This window comes from Vitis riparia, chromosome 6 (genome assembly GCF_004353265.1).
Source record: "Vitis riparia cultivar Riparia Gloire de Montpellier isolate 1030 chromosome 6, EGFV_Vit.rip_1.0, whole genome shotgun sequence".
In the NCBI taxonomy this organism is placed as follows: domain Eukaryota; kingdom Viridiplantae; phylum Streptophyta; class Magnoliopsida; order Vitales; family Vitaceae; genus Vitis; species Vitis riparia.
In genome coordinates, this window is record NC_048436.1 from 21,039,985 (window position 1) to 21,053,800 (window position 13,816).

Consider the following 13,816-nt stretch of genomic DNA (forward strand, 5'->3'; position numbering starts at 1 on the left):
CAAGCCCATTGTGGGCTTAAATCATTTAAGCCCAATAAGAAGCCTATAAATACCCCTTTAGGGGTTAGGGTTTCAATGTCTTGTCATTCTTCCCTTCAGTCTAGAGAGATAACCCTAACCTTCACTATTGAGATCTCTACCATCTCAGTGCTTAGTCACAAGAAAGAGTCATCGGGCGAAATATCATGGTGTTTACGAAATCTACTACGACTATCTACATCGATTGGAATTGATTCGGGAACATTCGAATCCAAGGTATATAGCTTTATTCTCTAGATCTATGTTTTCTATGGTATTCTTATTGTTTTTAAATATTTGTTTATTTGCTGCAATAGATTTAGAGAGCCTAGAATGGATTTGCATGCACCCTACATGATCTAGGGCATGGGAACAAAATAATCTAAGGTTCTCAACAGTTGATAGCATTCACCTCATTAGATTATAAACACTAATTCATAGGGAACCTATATATAGTAGATAATAGCTCATAGACCTAAGTTCTTGTATTTGGTTATAATATCATAAGATGCTAAAGTGAAGTTGACTCTTTGTAGTGGGATATTGAGTCAATTTCATAATTGAATTATGATGGACCTATTATTTTCCTATGAGTCTCATTAGTTCCTACTCGAACTCTTATTCTTTGATGACATATTTATTGAGGAGTATTTAAGTTCTCTATTTACATGTGTGCATAAGGATATTTTGGTAAATATGCAAGGTTGTACAAGGGCTTATGAACGGTCTTTGTAGACTAAGCTAATTGATGAATTGGAGCCAAATAAGGCTAATTGATCAATTAGAATCTAAGTGTGCTAAGTTAAGTAATATTAGCTCATGATTGGCTTAAGTCACTTAAGACCACATGAAGCACCCCTTTAAGGGTTTAAGAGTTTAGTCTTTCATTCTCTCTAGAGAGAAGAGAACCCTAATCACCATATTTGTGTTAGGCTTCCACGACCTTTAGTGTTAAAAGTAAATAAAAGAGAGTCATCAAGTGGAAGATCACTTAGTCTATGAGATTTGCATTTTTCTTCATCAACAAAAAATAATATAGTAACATTCAAATATAAGGTAAAGAGCCCTAACCTTTGATCTAAGGTTTTTATGCTCGTATGCTTATATGTATTATATTTAGAGAGTTTTTGGAAATTTTTGCACGCCCCTATCAATCTACAGCTAGAAATGGAGCAATCCAAGGATTCCCAACAGTGTGTAGTTTCTTGAAATTGAAGATCAATTAAGGGCCTAGCACAACTTATTCCTAAATGAGTTTGAGGATGGTGAAAAGTACATGTGTAGTATTTCATGTGTTTTCTTTGACTCATAGAAATGTCTTGTGAAGTTTTTTTCTCCTTATGAAGTCTTTTTTCCCTTATAATGTTGTTTTTTCAATCCTCCTTATTAAAGGAGGCCACCATTATTTATAGGTGAAGTTATAGGATTAAATTTAGAATCCTTAAGATTTAATTGCTTAAATGAATAAATTTAGCTCTTTGATTTTGGAAGCTTGATTCCTTTATTTGAGAAATTTTTCAATAAGAGAATATTTATTTTTAATTCTCTTTTTATTTCAATTTGAAGATTTATTTCCTTTTGTTTAGGAAATTTTCCAACAAAAAAGTATTTTTTTTTCTAATTTCTTCTTGACTTGAATTATTTTATTTTATTTTTACAACTTATAGCCTTCTAGATTTTGCTATGTGTTATTTTTTGAATTGCATGTCACGTGTTCAATGTGTATGACTTGTCACTTATCAAACCCAAATTTTGTTGAACTAAACAGTCACAATTTTGATGATCAATTAAGTGATAATTTAATCCACCAAATTTTTTATATCTATAAAAGTCCTCACTTTAATGTGCAACATATATATGCATTGTCCTTTTTATAAGGTACAAGATGAGACTTGAAGTTAGTCTTTTGAGTTTTCAATCTTCTTTGATTTTTATTTTTATTTTTTAAAGAAGTCTTTTTTATAGGAAATTTTCCTATTTCAAAATATTTTTGTCCACTTATCAAACATTGCTTTATTTCTTCCTTTCCTTCCACTTGATATCAAAGGAAACCATTGTGTTAATAAGAAAGCTTTCTATTTCAACATCAATTTCTTTTTTTTCAGGGTATCTTCCCTTCCAATTTTTTAATTATTTTTATATAAAGAAAACAATGATTTGAGAGACCAAACTTAAATTCTCCATGAGAGGTCCCTTACCCTTGGTGGATTGCATCTCGTAGTTGATAAAATGCTTTTAACTTGCAAGTTTTGCTTTTTTTTAAAAAAAAAATTCCATTTTGACTTTTTTTTAAGCTTCTAACTTTTTTTTTATTATTTTTTTTCCCAAAGAAGAAATAAACTCATCATCCCCAAATGCATGTGTAATCTCTAATACTTGCATAGATAAACTTGCTTTTAGGCATTTTTTTTTTAAAATAAAGGCCAAAATTCTTCAAACAAAAAAAAAAAACAACTACACTTCAAGATAAAATTTTAACAAACTTAGATATAAAAAAAATTGAATATTTAAAGTTTGACTTTCATGTAAATAAGTTCTAATCTTGACACATAATAATATTGTATTTTCGATACCTAAGTGTTATAGTCTTCACTCATATAAATTGATTTAACTGAAATATATAAAAAAATATTTGAATGCGGATAGCTTCTTTTTATTTTTTCGTTTTTTTGTTACGCAATTCCTCCATATACCCTACCTTGGTATAATAATAGAAAGTTCATAAATGAACTTTTTATTTTAAATTAACACATAGTGGAAATTCTTTTGACACTACTAATATGTGGTGCATACCAAACACTAGTAATATGTTAACGACATATTTGAAACAATCCTAACTGTTTAAATTTATGTAAAAGTTGATAATTTAATATGGTATCATAATTATATATGGTTAACAAAAATAGATCGATTAAGTTTCAATCTCTACTAATACTAATTGGGCAATTAATTCTCAAGTGCAATTAGGTTTACATCAAAATCTTGGAATTTCTAGCTTAAGATGTGAGAAGTGATTTTATTAGGGTTGTATCAAAACCTTGACGCGGACGTCTTATTTATACGACCAGCTAGGCATGTAACATTACAAAGTATATATGTATATAGGCATCAAGAACTCTTTACCTAGGCTTCACAATTTCTCCCTTCATGGCGAGGGAGAGATCACTGAGGCTGCCTCCAGTCTCCACTCTCACCCCAGGCATGACCACAGCTCTACTCCCAACAAAACCACCTTCCCCAATGCTGATCTTCCCAAACTTCACTTTCCCACCTTCACCTTCATATATGTGCCCAAACAGAAGAGCTTCTCTTCCCACACATCCACCTCTCTCAATCTCTACCATCTCAGGATTCAACACGGCTCCCATGCTATCCACATAAGCCCCTTCATTCAGCTCAATATTCGATCCCATGAGCCTCATCCACAGAGCAAACAAAAAAGACCCAGTTATCATTTCCATGAAATACTCCCCTACCAGTGTCCTAAAGGCTTGCCATATAGTGTCCATGAAGACACTTCTACTCCAAATCAGTGCGGTTTCGCCTTCTTTTTTCTTTCCGACCAAACCCCATTTGGCCACTATGCAAACCAAGGCAGCCAAAGTCCCTGAAGATAACCAAAAGAAAGGAAGCAACCAGTGAAGTGGGAGTTTCTTGGTGTTCTTCCAGTAAAAGACCCAGTTTAGAGGAGCAAAGACTACTAGCCCCATGATGAAATAAGGCAAAACCGTTTGCAGCAATGGTTGAGCAAAAATAACCCATAAGGTCTGGTACCAAGTCCTTGAGAGGGTCACATTTTGGACATCTTTTTTCTGCAATGCTGCTGCCATGGGACAGCCAGAAAGGTCTACTTTAAAATCAGATTGCTCTAGGAAGATCCTCCAGGCTTCGGGGAGTGGCTCCCTGTTTCTTAAATGCTGGCAAATCTCATATATCAATGAACGGCCATGGTCAATTGAAGCACTCTGGGAAGATGATGAAGCCCGGATGACATCCACTTCATGGCACCGTAGAAATGGATTAAACTCCAGCTGCTCAGATTCTTCTCTGGTAAGCATCTGATCAACAATTATTTCCCCAACATCGATATGTGGGAATTCATTCTCGTCCCACGGTTTGGTGCAGTCAAGGGCACTGTCACAGGTGGCTTCATCACCTGGAATTGGCTGGAATTGCATCTGGAAAACATAGCGAACCCCACCAGCAGAATTCACACGTTGCTGGAAATCTTCAGCAAGGAAGAGTAATGGGCGTGTGTCGGTATCATCCCTTGGAATTGCACCTGTTTCTGGTGGGAGGATCCCAATTGGTTCGATCTTACCGGAATCCTCACTGAACTTTTCATCATAAGGCCTTAACTTGAACTTCACATACATTTCCTGACCATCCTTGAACCGAAAGAGCCTGCAAATGTTTGAGTAGTAATGCAGCTCAGCAAATGAGTCTGCTCGCCTCAGGGAAGCCCACACAGCATCACGCACTCGTGGAATCCGCTTCACATGCTCCTCCCTTGCAGCAAGCCCACACACAAGCCATGTTGCAAAATCAGCAATTGTGCGGGCATAAAATGCATTGCCCGTTTTCAATGTCAGGTCAAGGAGTGGAGAGTCACTGCCAGGCTCATCTGGCAGTATTCTCAATGCTGCACCACGCGCATCAATCCTTGCATCATCATCAGCAGCCAAGCTATTGCTGTGCCGGATTAGGACAGGGTAGCTTTTTCCTGGCCGGAAGATCTTGTGATCTGGAAACCCTTTAATATTGTCATAAATCTTTAAGATTCCCTTCCCACCTACACCAATTCGATGGAAATATCTTGATTTAACCTTCATCGTTGTAACAGCCAAATTTGCAGCAAGGTTTCCCACTATTCTCTTATATTTCACATCCATCTCCTCTATTCTCTGATCCAAAGCATGCAGTGTGTTCTTGATCATGACTGGGGTTTGAGAGCCAATATAAACACCACCCCTTTGGAGAACTGAATTCAATGGAGCAACTGAAAGTGCACCAAGAATGACATCGTTTTGAAGGACAGAGCCAGGGAGAACTAAGCTTTGACTCCCAACTACCGAATTATCCTGGACCTTAATTTGCCCACAAGTAAAACCACTGGATGAGTAGAAACCAGGAATGATTCGGCTGAAGTCACCCATATGGACACCAGCACCAATTGATATCAATTCTGGTTCTGAAACAGGGTTGATGGCTCTGATGGAGCAATGACTGCCAATTTTTGCACCCAAAAGCCGCAAGTAAATGCAGAGGGCTTCTGTTCCAGAAAGGAGTTTGGCAAATCTAAGATGGCAGGCAATCATAATTCGGTGTCTGAGCCAGGTTTTCATGTGGCTCTGCTTTGTATCGGGTTTTCTAGCAAGGAAGCGTGTCACGGTGCAGGTGAGAAAGCTAAGTATCAAGCCATGAGCTAGATAAGCAACAGCAACTGAGATGGCAAAGTAAGGTGGGCTCAAGGAGGCACTTGAAAACATGGTAGTATATGCAATAATGGTGAAGGGAAACCAGTGAAAGGCTCCAGAGATGCAAAGAAAAGTAAAGTGTTGAAAGGATGGGGGACTTCTAGACAGCCAAAGGTAGAGGAAGTAGAAGAGAGCTGCTGCAAGAGAGCTGAGGAAACCAACCATGTAAATTCCCAAGAAGTGGTAAATGGCCTCAATCTGAGCATTTCTGGAATCTTTTGGAAGCGCTGAACCCTGAAGTAAAAGGATTACTGTAAGCAATGAAAAGGCAGCCAAAATTGAATCAACTGGCAAAGAAAATCCCTTATAGAATCTAAAGAAGTAATGGAATCATGATGTGCTGACAAGGGATTGAAGTACTTAACCATAAAGAAACATAATAGCTAAAGAAGATTTCTAGCTGGCAATGCTAAGATGTAAATGAAAATCTGGAGAGCTCTTACCTTTGGAACATTATTAGCCTTGTAAGATTGGAATACAGATGTCCCTCCTTCACTCTTTTGTGAGGCCTGTACTTCAGCTCCTTCTGCCAAAACACTTCCTTTCTGGATCAGAGCATAAGGACCAATAGAACAATTTTGTCCGATTCTGATTGGTAGGAAACTCAAGATTCCATTTTTCACCTCATGGCTTTGGATCAGTGCTCCTTCCGCAATAACAGCTCCATCCCCAATTGAAACCAGAGATGGGTCTGTGATGTCAATGGTATCAAGCAAAACAGAAGATCCAATTCTGGCTCCTAGCATCTCAAACCAGCATTTCAGGAACACTGTTCCTCTCAAATGCACTGCTAGAACTTTTGAAGCAACTTCTTGAACCTTGTAAAGTCCCCACCACTTAACAAAATCCTTTGACCAGATAGAAACTTCTGGGGTCAGGGCATAGTTCGGTTGAAGGAATGAATTCCCCAAGTAGGCAATGCATATGCAGGTGGAGAATATGCAAAGTAGCCATGCAAGTGGAGCAAAAGCCAAAGAAATCAAATAATCCAACCAAGAAGTTCCATCTATAAGGTTGCAGCAGGTAGAGAGCAGACTTATAAAAGCAGAAACCGATAGATATGCAGGAATGATCAGCAACACAGAAATGTAGATGAGAGCCAGAAGTTGGAAAAACCAAATGCCCAATTTGTGAGATGGTGCAATTTCCATCACCAACTCAGACAAGTCAGTCTCAGGTTCTGGAACATAGGATGGAGTGGTCATGTATTGAGGGTGAGACTTCATTACAAGATTCTCTGAGAAATTTGCCAAGTCTGCGATGCAGGTTGCTGTGAACATATCAACTGCCCCAACTGGAACTCCAAGGAAGTCTGAAAGTTTTTGAGCTGCTCTCACTACTCCAATTGAATCAATCCCATAAGAGGATAGGCTCTCAGAGGCAAAGATGTTCTTTATAGGAATTCCTGTCTGCTCAGAAACCAAACCCTTCAGGAACTCAACAATATCTTCTTTACTCAACCTAGGATTTGTTAGAGGATATTTATTGAGCTCAGGTCGAGGCGTATTTCCCTCCCTACATGTTCCTGTTGTGAAAGACCGATGCAATACTTTTTTTGACAATATAGGCTCCGGAACTAAACTCAGTGTTCCATCAGAGAACTGTCTGATGCAATCAAACCTCTTTATTTTCCCTGAAGTGGTTTTACTGATGGTTTTGGGTTTGATCAGCTTGATGGAAGCAACAGTAACCCCATGTTCTTCTGCAACACATGCTTGAATTTGTTCAATAACATCCTTACCAACATGTTTACCATCTCTGACCTCTGCAATCACGACCAAGCCAACCTGATCAGAATGATCCGGCAATGAAATCCCCTTTTGTGATAAGATTTCCTCTGGAACACCAATTACAGCACAGCACCCTGGGCGAAGAAGTTCTGATGAGCTCTCAACAGTCTTTTCTACATCTGCTGCATAAATGTTTCTTCCAGCTACAATAATAAGATCCTTGATCCTTCCAGTTATGAACAATTTCCCGTCAATGATTCGTCCCAAATCTCCAGTTCTAGTGTATCTCCTACCAGGGTGATTCTGAAGCTCATTTCTGAAAGTTTTCCCACTTAGTTCTTCCCTGCCCCAGTACCCAACTCCAGCACTTGGACTACTAATCCAGATCTCTCCTTCCTTTCCAACTTCCTCTTGCTCTTCACCAGTCTCGGGATCAACTACTCTGATGTCAGCATCAGCATTCTCTGTATCCACATAACCACAACAAACTCTTTCCTGCCAATCTACCAAGATGGGCTTCCCTTCTCCATATGCACAACTTACAAACACACAATTTTCTGCCAAGCCATAACCAGGAGCCAATACCTCTTCACAAAGGCCAAAGGGGCTGGTAAGCTTCACAAATCTTTTCAGTGTATTCTGCCTCACTGGTTCTGCAGCAACCATGAGGAAAATCATGGAAGAGAGATTATAATTGTGAACTGTATCCTTGCCTGACTCCAATCTTCGAACCACAAGTTCAAAAGCAAAGTTGGGGCCAGCACTGTGAGTGGCCTGGAACTTGCTCATAGTCTGAAGCCATAAGAGGGGGTTCTTGATGAAGGACATTGGAGAAAATAAAACTGCAGATCCACCACTAACTAGTGCAGTGAAAAGTCCTCCAATCAGCCCCATGTCATGGTATTGAGGAAGCCAGCTCACGAGTACTGTCTTTGAGGTGCTCTTGTATCTCCTCCGCATCAACTTCACATTATGAATAAGCCCACCATGAGTTATCATCACTCCTTTAGCATCACCAGTGGACCCTGAGGTGAACTGCAGAAAACAAAGATCATCTGGCTGTGGTTCAGATTGATCAGCAATATCTTCCTGAAGCAAGTTTCTGGAATACTTGATCCAAGAATCTGTATGCAACCATGGAAGATTAGGCCAGCGAGCTGAGGTTTTCCCATTTTTTCCTGTAAATGAGATCCAACTCTTCACAGAACCTGCACGGACAGCTGCATGATACCTAATGGTCGATAGAATGGCCAATGCATTGCATGATTTGGCAACATTTTCAATTTTCAGAAGTGCCTGTCCCCCTCTTTGCAGTGGATCCGGAGGAAGAACTGGAACTGGTAAGAGTTTTGCCCTTAGGCACCCAAAGAAGGCGTCAACGAAATCCAGACCTGGAATGTAGACCAGGAGAACCCTGTCACCAGGCTTGAACAATGGTTTCTGGTTTAACAAGAGGTTATGAGCAATGCAAGAAGCATTTGCATGAAGTTCTCTGTAAGTCCTCTGGCTCACCACTACCCCTTCTTCATTAATCCAGGTATAGAGTGTTTTATTTTGGATGACTTCATGAGTCCCCCAGTGCTTCAAATAGCCATCAAGGGAAGCAATATCGGGGAACTTCACTCCTGGGAATTCATCTAATCTTTTGAGATTCCCACCCCACCAATCTGATTGCAATGGAAACAACCTCTGCAGAAACACATGCTTTGATTAAGTGATTCATTCTAAAACACATCTTATAATATCATTTGTTATACTTATCCATTGATCAGTTATAAATAATGATGAATTACCTTAACATATGGAAATGTTGGTGAAGGACTGTCATTTGCAAAGTGCTTGCAAACTAGAGCCACGGCATAGGATGCGTTTCTCTCTGTGAGCTCAAATGCCATAAGGCCACCTACATAGTAAGTGTTCCTCATGCCTTGAAGTTCAGATTCCACTTTCTCATAAAATCCTTCCTTCATATCTGTGTTCAAATATAAAGAATTAGTCCCCTTCAGCAGGCAGGGTTAACTTGTGCAGAAGTGAATTGCTGCATATACCTTGACTGCTGATGTGAGGAAAATACTTGAATCTTCGTTGTAAAACCACCTCCTCAATTTCACCTCCCATATTTTTAGCAGTGTTGATTGCGAGCTCGGTAACAGTTGGTCCCTTAATATCAACAGAATTGCCATAAGACCAAAACAAGAAAACATCAGTGTTGTTGTAGAATCTCTGCATTGCAACTGGATGTCCGATAGTTGCAGGATCGTCCATGAATTCCTCAAAATAATAGAATCCCACTGGGATATGCTCCAGCCCTTTAATCTTCAAAACGGTTGTATAGTAATCAATTGTTTGTACTTTACTGAATAACTTCTTTTCAAGCTCATTCATATCCATTACCCCAGTCTCAGGTTCTGCAGAGAAGATTTCCAGATAAAAATGTCAATCTAAAAGGAAGAGGACAAAAGAAAAATAGGAGAACACTGTGAGACTAATGAACTAGAAACCTGCTGAACTTGAAGGGGGTGCTCTGTAAGTTTTTCCATTCTTGAAAGGAAAGGATCCAGAGATGATGATCTCATCAAACTCTATAACTTCGACTTCTCCATTAGAATTTTTCACATCAACACTAGCGCCAGCAGAGTTGCGTCTGACTGCCAATACTTCAGTGTTGCAACGAACTTCTATCGGCAGCATTTCACTGAGCTTCTTCCAGAAATTCATGTATCCACCTTTAAAACGTCGAATTTTTCCAGCCATGGAAGTCCGGGTGAACTCATGAATGTAAGCATAAGGCATGTCTTGGACAAACCCATACCCAGAAGCAGTGTATCCACAAGCCACAGACTTGGGAACAGATTTAAATCCACGAGCCTCAAGAAATTCAGGAGTCAAATCTGAAGCAATTTCACTTACAGCATGGACCCCAATTCGACCTGAATCCTTTGCCTTATCCTGTGAGAAAAAAAAAAAAAAAAACGACTACTGTAAACTCATTCTAAGCTTTAGAATAAGCCAACCGCTCTATGTAATATACTAGAAACTGACCTGGAGTTCTAAAGTCAGTGAGATTACAGATACGTAATCATCTGCAACTTTTATGTCCTTATACTTCCCTGTGGAACTATCAATAAGGGTGAGTTTGTGGGAGTCCATTTCTTCTAGTTCTGACCCAATTTCTTTTGCCCAGTGAAAGATAACAGGGGCACTATTTGCAGCAAGAACTTGGCCACCCAGATCATATATATTTCCTGCAAGGAAAGTATGGTATACATGCAGCTCGAGTAGATGGCATAGAAAACTAGACAGAAAGTATATTCATAATCAATTTGTACCTTCAATCTCTGCTGATTCACACATGCCCCCAACAGTTTGATATTTCTCCAACACAGTTACATTACTGTAACCAAGCTTAGCGAGTGCATAAGCAGCTGACAAGCCACTTGGACCACCTCCCACTATCCCAATTCTTGTGCTCACAGGCAGGGATGGATGTAGCTTGGAGAATTGATCTTCTATTGATTTTCTCGAGTCCATCTATTCTTGCTGAGATCAAATAATAAACTGAGATCTAATATGCATCTGGTTCTGACTCAATTTTTACTAACCAAAATGCAAGTGTAATCAAGGAAATAAAAGAGAGACAAACTCCTGAAGAAGTTTATTGTTATAAAACCATAACTATGATTTGTTTTCTCATCTGTTACATTACATATAAAGGATTTCTACAAACCAGAAAGCTCGCCCATAATATAAATAACATCAAAAACAGAAGTTTGTGTACGGACAAAAGCTTATTCGGTTAAAACAATGCTCCTAGCAGATCCTTTCATATGTAGCTACTAAGAAGAAAGATTTTCCAAAATATTTTAGTCAAGCAAGACACTAGATCATTCTCTGATAGTTTATTACCAGGATGAAATTCCCTATTTTCATTTGGCATCGTGGGGCCAACCGTATGAAAAAAGAACATAGCAGTGAACGAGGTTCACCACTGCGTGAATCTTGAAAGGCTGGGATTTTTAAGTGCCAAATACAGACTAGTTCAAGAATCATGCATAAGAAAGAAGATAAAATGATCAGAAACATGCCTTAGGGAAGAAAAGAATGTCCACTATCACCACCTTCAAAGCTGGTAAGACAAACTCAAAACCCAGTACTACACACTTCCCCCTGCAATGCCATGGTCAATGAACACTGAGAAACCGTTCAAATAGCGAAAAAAGAGACAGGTATTAAACGAAGCACCAGACGCTTCAAACACATTACACTCCGCTTTAACCTCTCTCTCAAACCAAATATCAAATGAGTAATGGGAAGAATTGTCACCCACCCACCCATCCAACACATTCAAATCTCTCCCTCTCTCTCTCTCTCTCCCCCACTTCTAGTTGCACTACAAAATTTGAAGAAACAATTCAGATAGTCCTTCAGCAAAGACATAAAATAACATACCACTACAAAATCTGAAAAAACAATTCAGATAGTGATCGAGCTAAAACTTAAAATAACATACCTGAGTACTTGAACAGGCAAAAGGGGTACTAGTTCAATGCCAAATGGCGAAAAATAATCGAAAAATATTGTCGAAGCCGTTTCTCCATGGACCACAATCGCTGATCTCATACCCGAATTTAAATACACAGGATGCTTCGTCTGTCCAAGTAAATCATGACAAAATCCACTGTTCATAATCTCAGAATTTTCTCGTTGTGTCCGATCCTTTTTACCCATCCACCGCTCCAGAGATTCTCCTTCCATCCAAACAACAATAGAAAGGTCCGCCATGGAAGCTAACCTGTACTGATTCCAACATAAAAGAATTGAATTAAGATGCCTTTTATCGGACAAGAATATTTCGATTCCGATTGTTCGGTACGAACTATGAGAGTCGGATTTTGGTAGATTGTTGTTCATGGTGGAAATCACAAGCCTCTTTTTAATTTTTGTGGATTTTTTATTTTATTTTACAGTGAGAAGTTGAGCGGGAACAGTTGGCGGGTAACACCGTTACATCAACGACCATAACTATATCAGAAGTGGTTTGTGACCAGGACCGTTCATTACCGGGAACCCACTTGAGGGACGGTCATAATTCAATTGACGTTGCGGTGGATTTCAACTTATTTTTTGATTGAATAAAAAAAATTAAATTTTATTTTATTTTGATAAAAGTAATTCATTACATCAACCAATATAATTAAACTAAACTTATTGATAACAAATTTATTTTGATTATACTAGTTAATATCAATAAGGTATTTTTTAACTGAATAAAAAAAGTCAAAATATCACCTTCACCTTTTAAAGCCTTAATTTATTTAGTTTATTTTTATTTTAAAAAATTCCACATAATTAAATAAATAAGTACAAGAAAGTTTAATATATATAGTTAAATGAATTTATTAAATTACTTTTCTCGTTTTTTTTAAAATAAATTGGAATTACATGAAGTGAATGTAACTCCAAAGTCAATTGATACCCATTATTCCATTTATTCCATTGTTGATGCGAATATTGTAGCCTGCGGACAAATCCAAAATCCAAATAAATTGGAATTACATGACGTGAATGCAACTCCAAAGTCAATTTTTACCCATTATTCCATTGTTGATGCGGATTGTAGCCTGCAGACAAATCCAAAATCGACAAAAGGGAAATTAAATAGCCTTTTTTTTTTTATGGGGTGATGAGTGTCACTTTCCCATATGAATAAAATTTTCCATCTGTTTCCCATGATGCAAACAGCCGTTTTTGAAGGCGGGGAGTGATGCAATGGACAAGCAGATGATACTGAAAGGAGTAGTTCTGAAAATAAGAGGCTCCTCTGTAATGTAGACAACTGGATGGATTTGAATCACACTTTGGTTTCCATTGTTGGTCACAATGTCACACTTTCCAATGTTCATACATTATAAAAATTTGTTTGTTTGTTTGTTGGTCTCACACTTTCCAATGTTGATACAGTATAAAAATTTATTTGTTTTGTTTGTTTGGGTTCATCTCTCTCTCTCTCTCTCTCTCTCTCTCTCTCTCTCTCTCTCTCTCTCTCTCTCTCTCTCTCTCTCTCTCTCTCTCTCTCTCTCTCTCTCTCTCTCTCTCTCTCTCTCTCTCTCTCTCTCTCTCTCTCTCTTATAAAATATTACTCTCCTCTCACTCTCTTTCAAAACAAATAAAAAATATATTTAAAATCAATAAATTATTTTTATATATTACTTTAAACTTACTCATCTCTCTTGTATAAAATAAATTTAAAATCAATAAATTATTTTTATATATTACTTTAAACTCATTTTAAATATTTTAAATCATTTATAAAAGATTAAATAATTTAAAAATATATAAATTTCTTAAATTTTTTTTATATAAAACCAAATATAAAAAAATTATTTTTCAAAACTAAACATAATCTTAGTAACAAAAATTTTACTATTGTATTAAATTATGGATTTTAGGTAATATTTCTTTTTTATACTTAATATTAAATGCAGTTTGCTTTCAAATGTTAAATTATTTATTTTAAATTTTTTAAATTTTTTACTAAATAAAAAGGTCAAAATATTTGATTTTTTATTAAAGGGTAAAAATAACTTTTTG

At 37.6% G+C, this 13,816-nt stretch overlaps 1 protein-coding gene across 2 annotated transcripts; it reads right to left on the minus strand.

Moving 5' to 3' along the window:
• Positions 1–3,043: 3,043 nt before the first annotated feature.
• LOC117915615 lies at positions 3,044–12,031 on the minus strand. 2 transcript variants are annotated; one of them, XM_034831219.1, is made up of 9 exons: positions 11,736–12,031; positions 11,311–11,392; positions 10,555–10,765; positions 10,268–10,470; positions 9,727–10,174; positions 9,274–9,633; positions 9,019–9,197; positions 5,939–8,914; positions 3,044–5,729 (listed from the first exon to the last, which is right to left on the minus strand). In XM_034831219.1, exons 3-9 carry the CDS (start codon positions 10,754–10,756, stop codon positions 3,138–3,140), a joined length of 6,960 nt encoding a protein of 2,319 aa, XP_034687110.1. In that variant the 5' UTR covers positions 10,757–10,765; positions 11,311–11,392; positions 11,736–12,031; the 3' UTR covers positions 3,044–3,137. The 2 variants fall into 2 exon arrangements, with proteins under 2 accessions (XP_034687110.1, XP_034687111.1); XM_034831220.1 differs by lacking the exon at positions 11,736–12,031 and having other exon boundaries at positions 11,311–11,499.
• Positions 12,032–13,816: the final 1,785 nt, after the last annotated feature.

Excerpts from the sequence above, each read along its gene's own strand:
- LOC117915615 (XM_034831219.1), bottom strand. The coding sequence starts at position 10,756 with ATGGACTCGAGAAAATCAATAGAAGATCAATTCTCCAAGCTACATCCA. Across the intron at positions 9,198-9,273 it reads TCCTCACATCAGCAGTCAAG|ATATGAAGGAAGGATTTTAT; the intron begins GTATATGCAGCA and ends ATTTGAACACAG. Across the intron at positions 5,730-5,938 it reads AGGCTAATAATGTTCCAAAG|GGTTCAGCGCTTCCAAAAGA; the intron begins GTAAGAGCTCTC and ends CTTTTACTTCAG.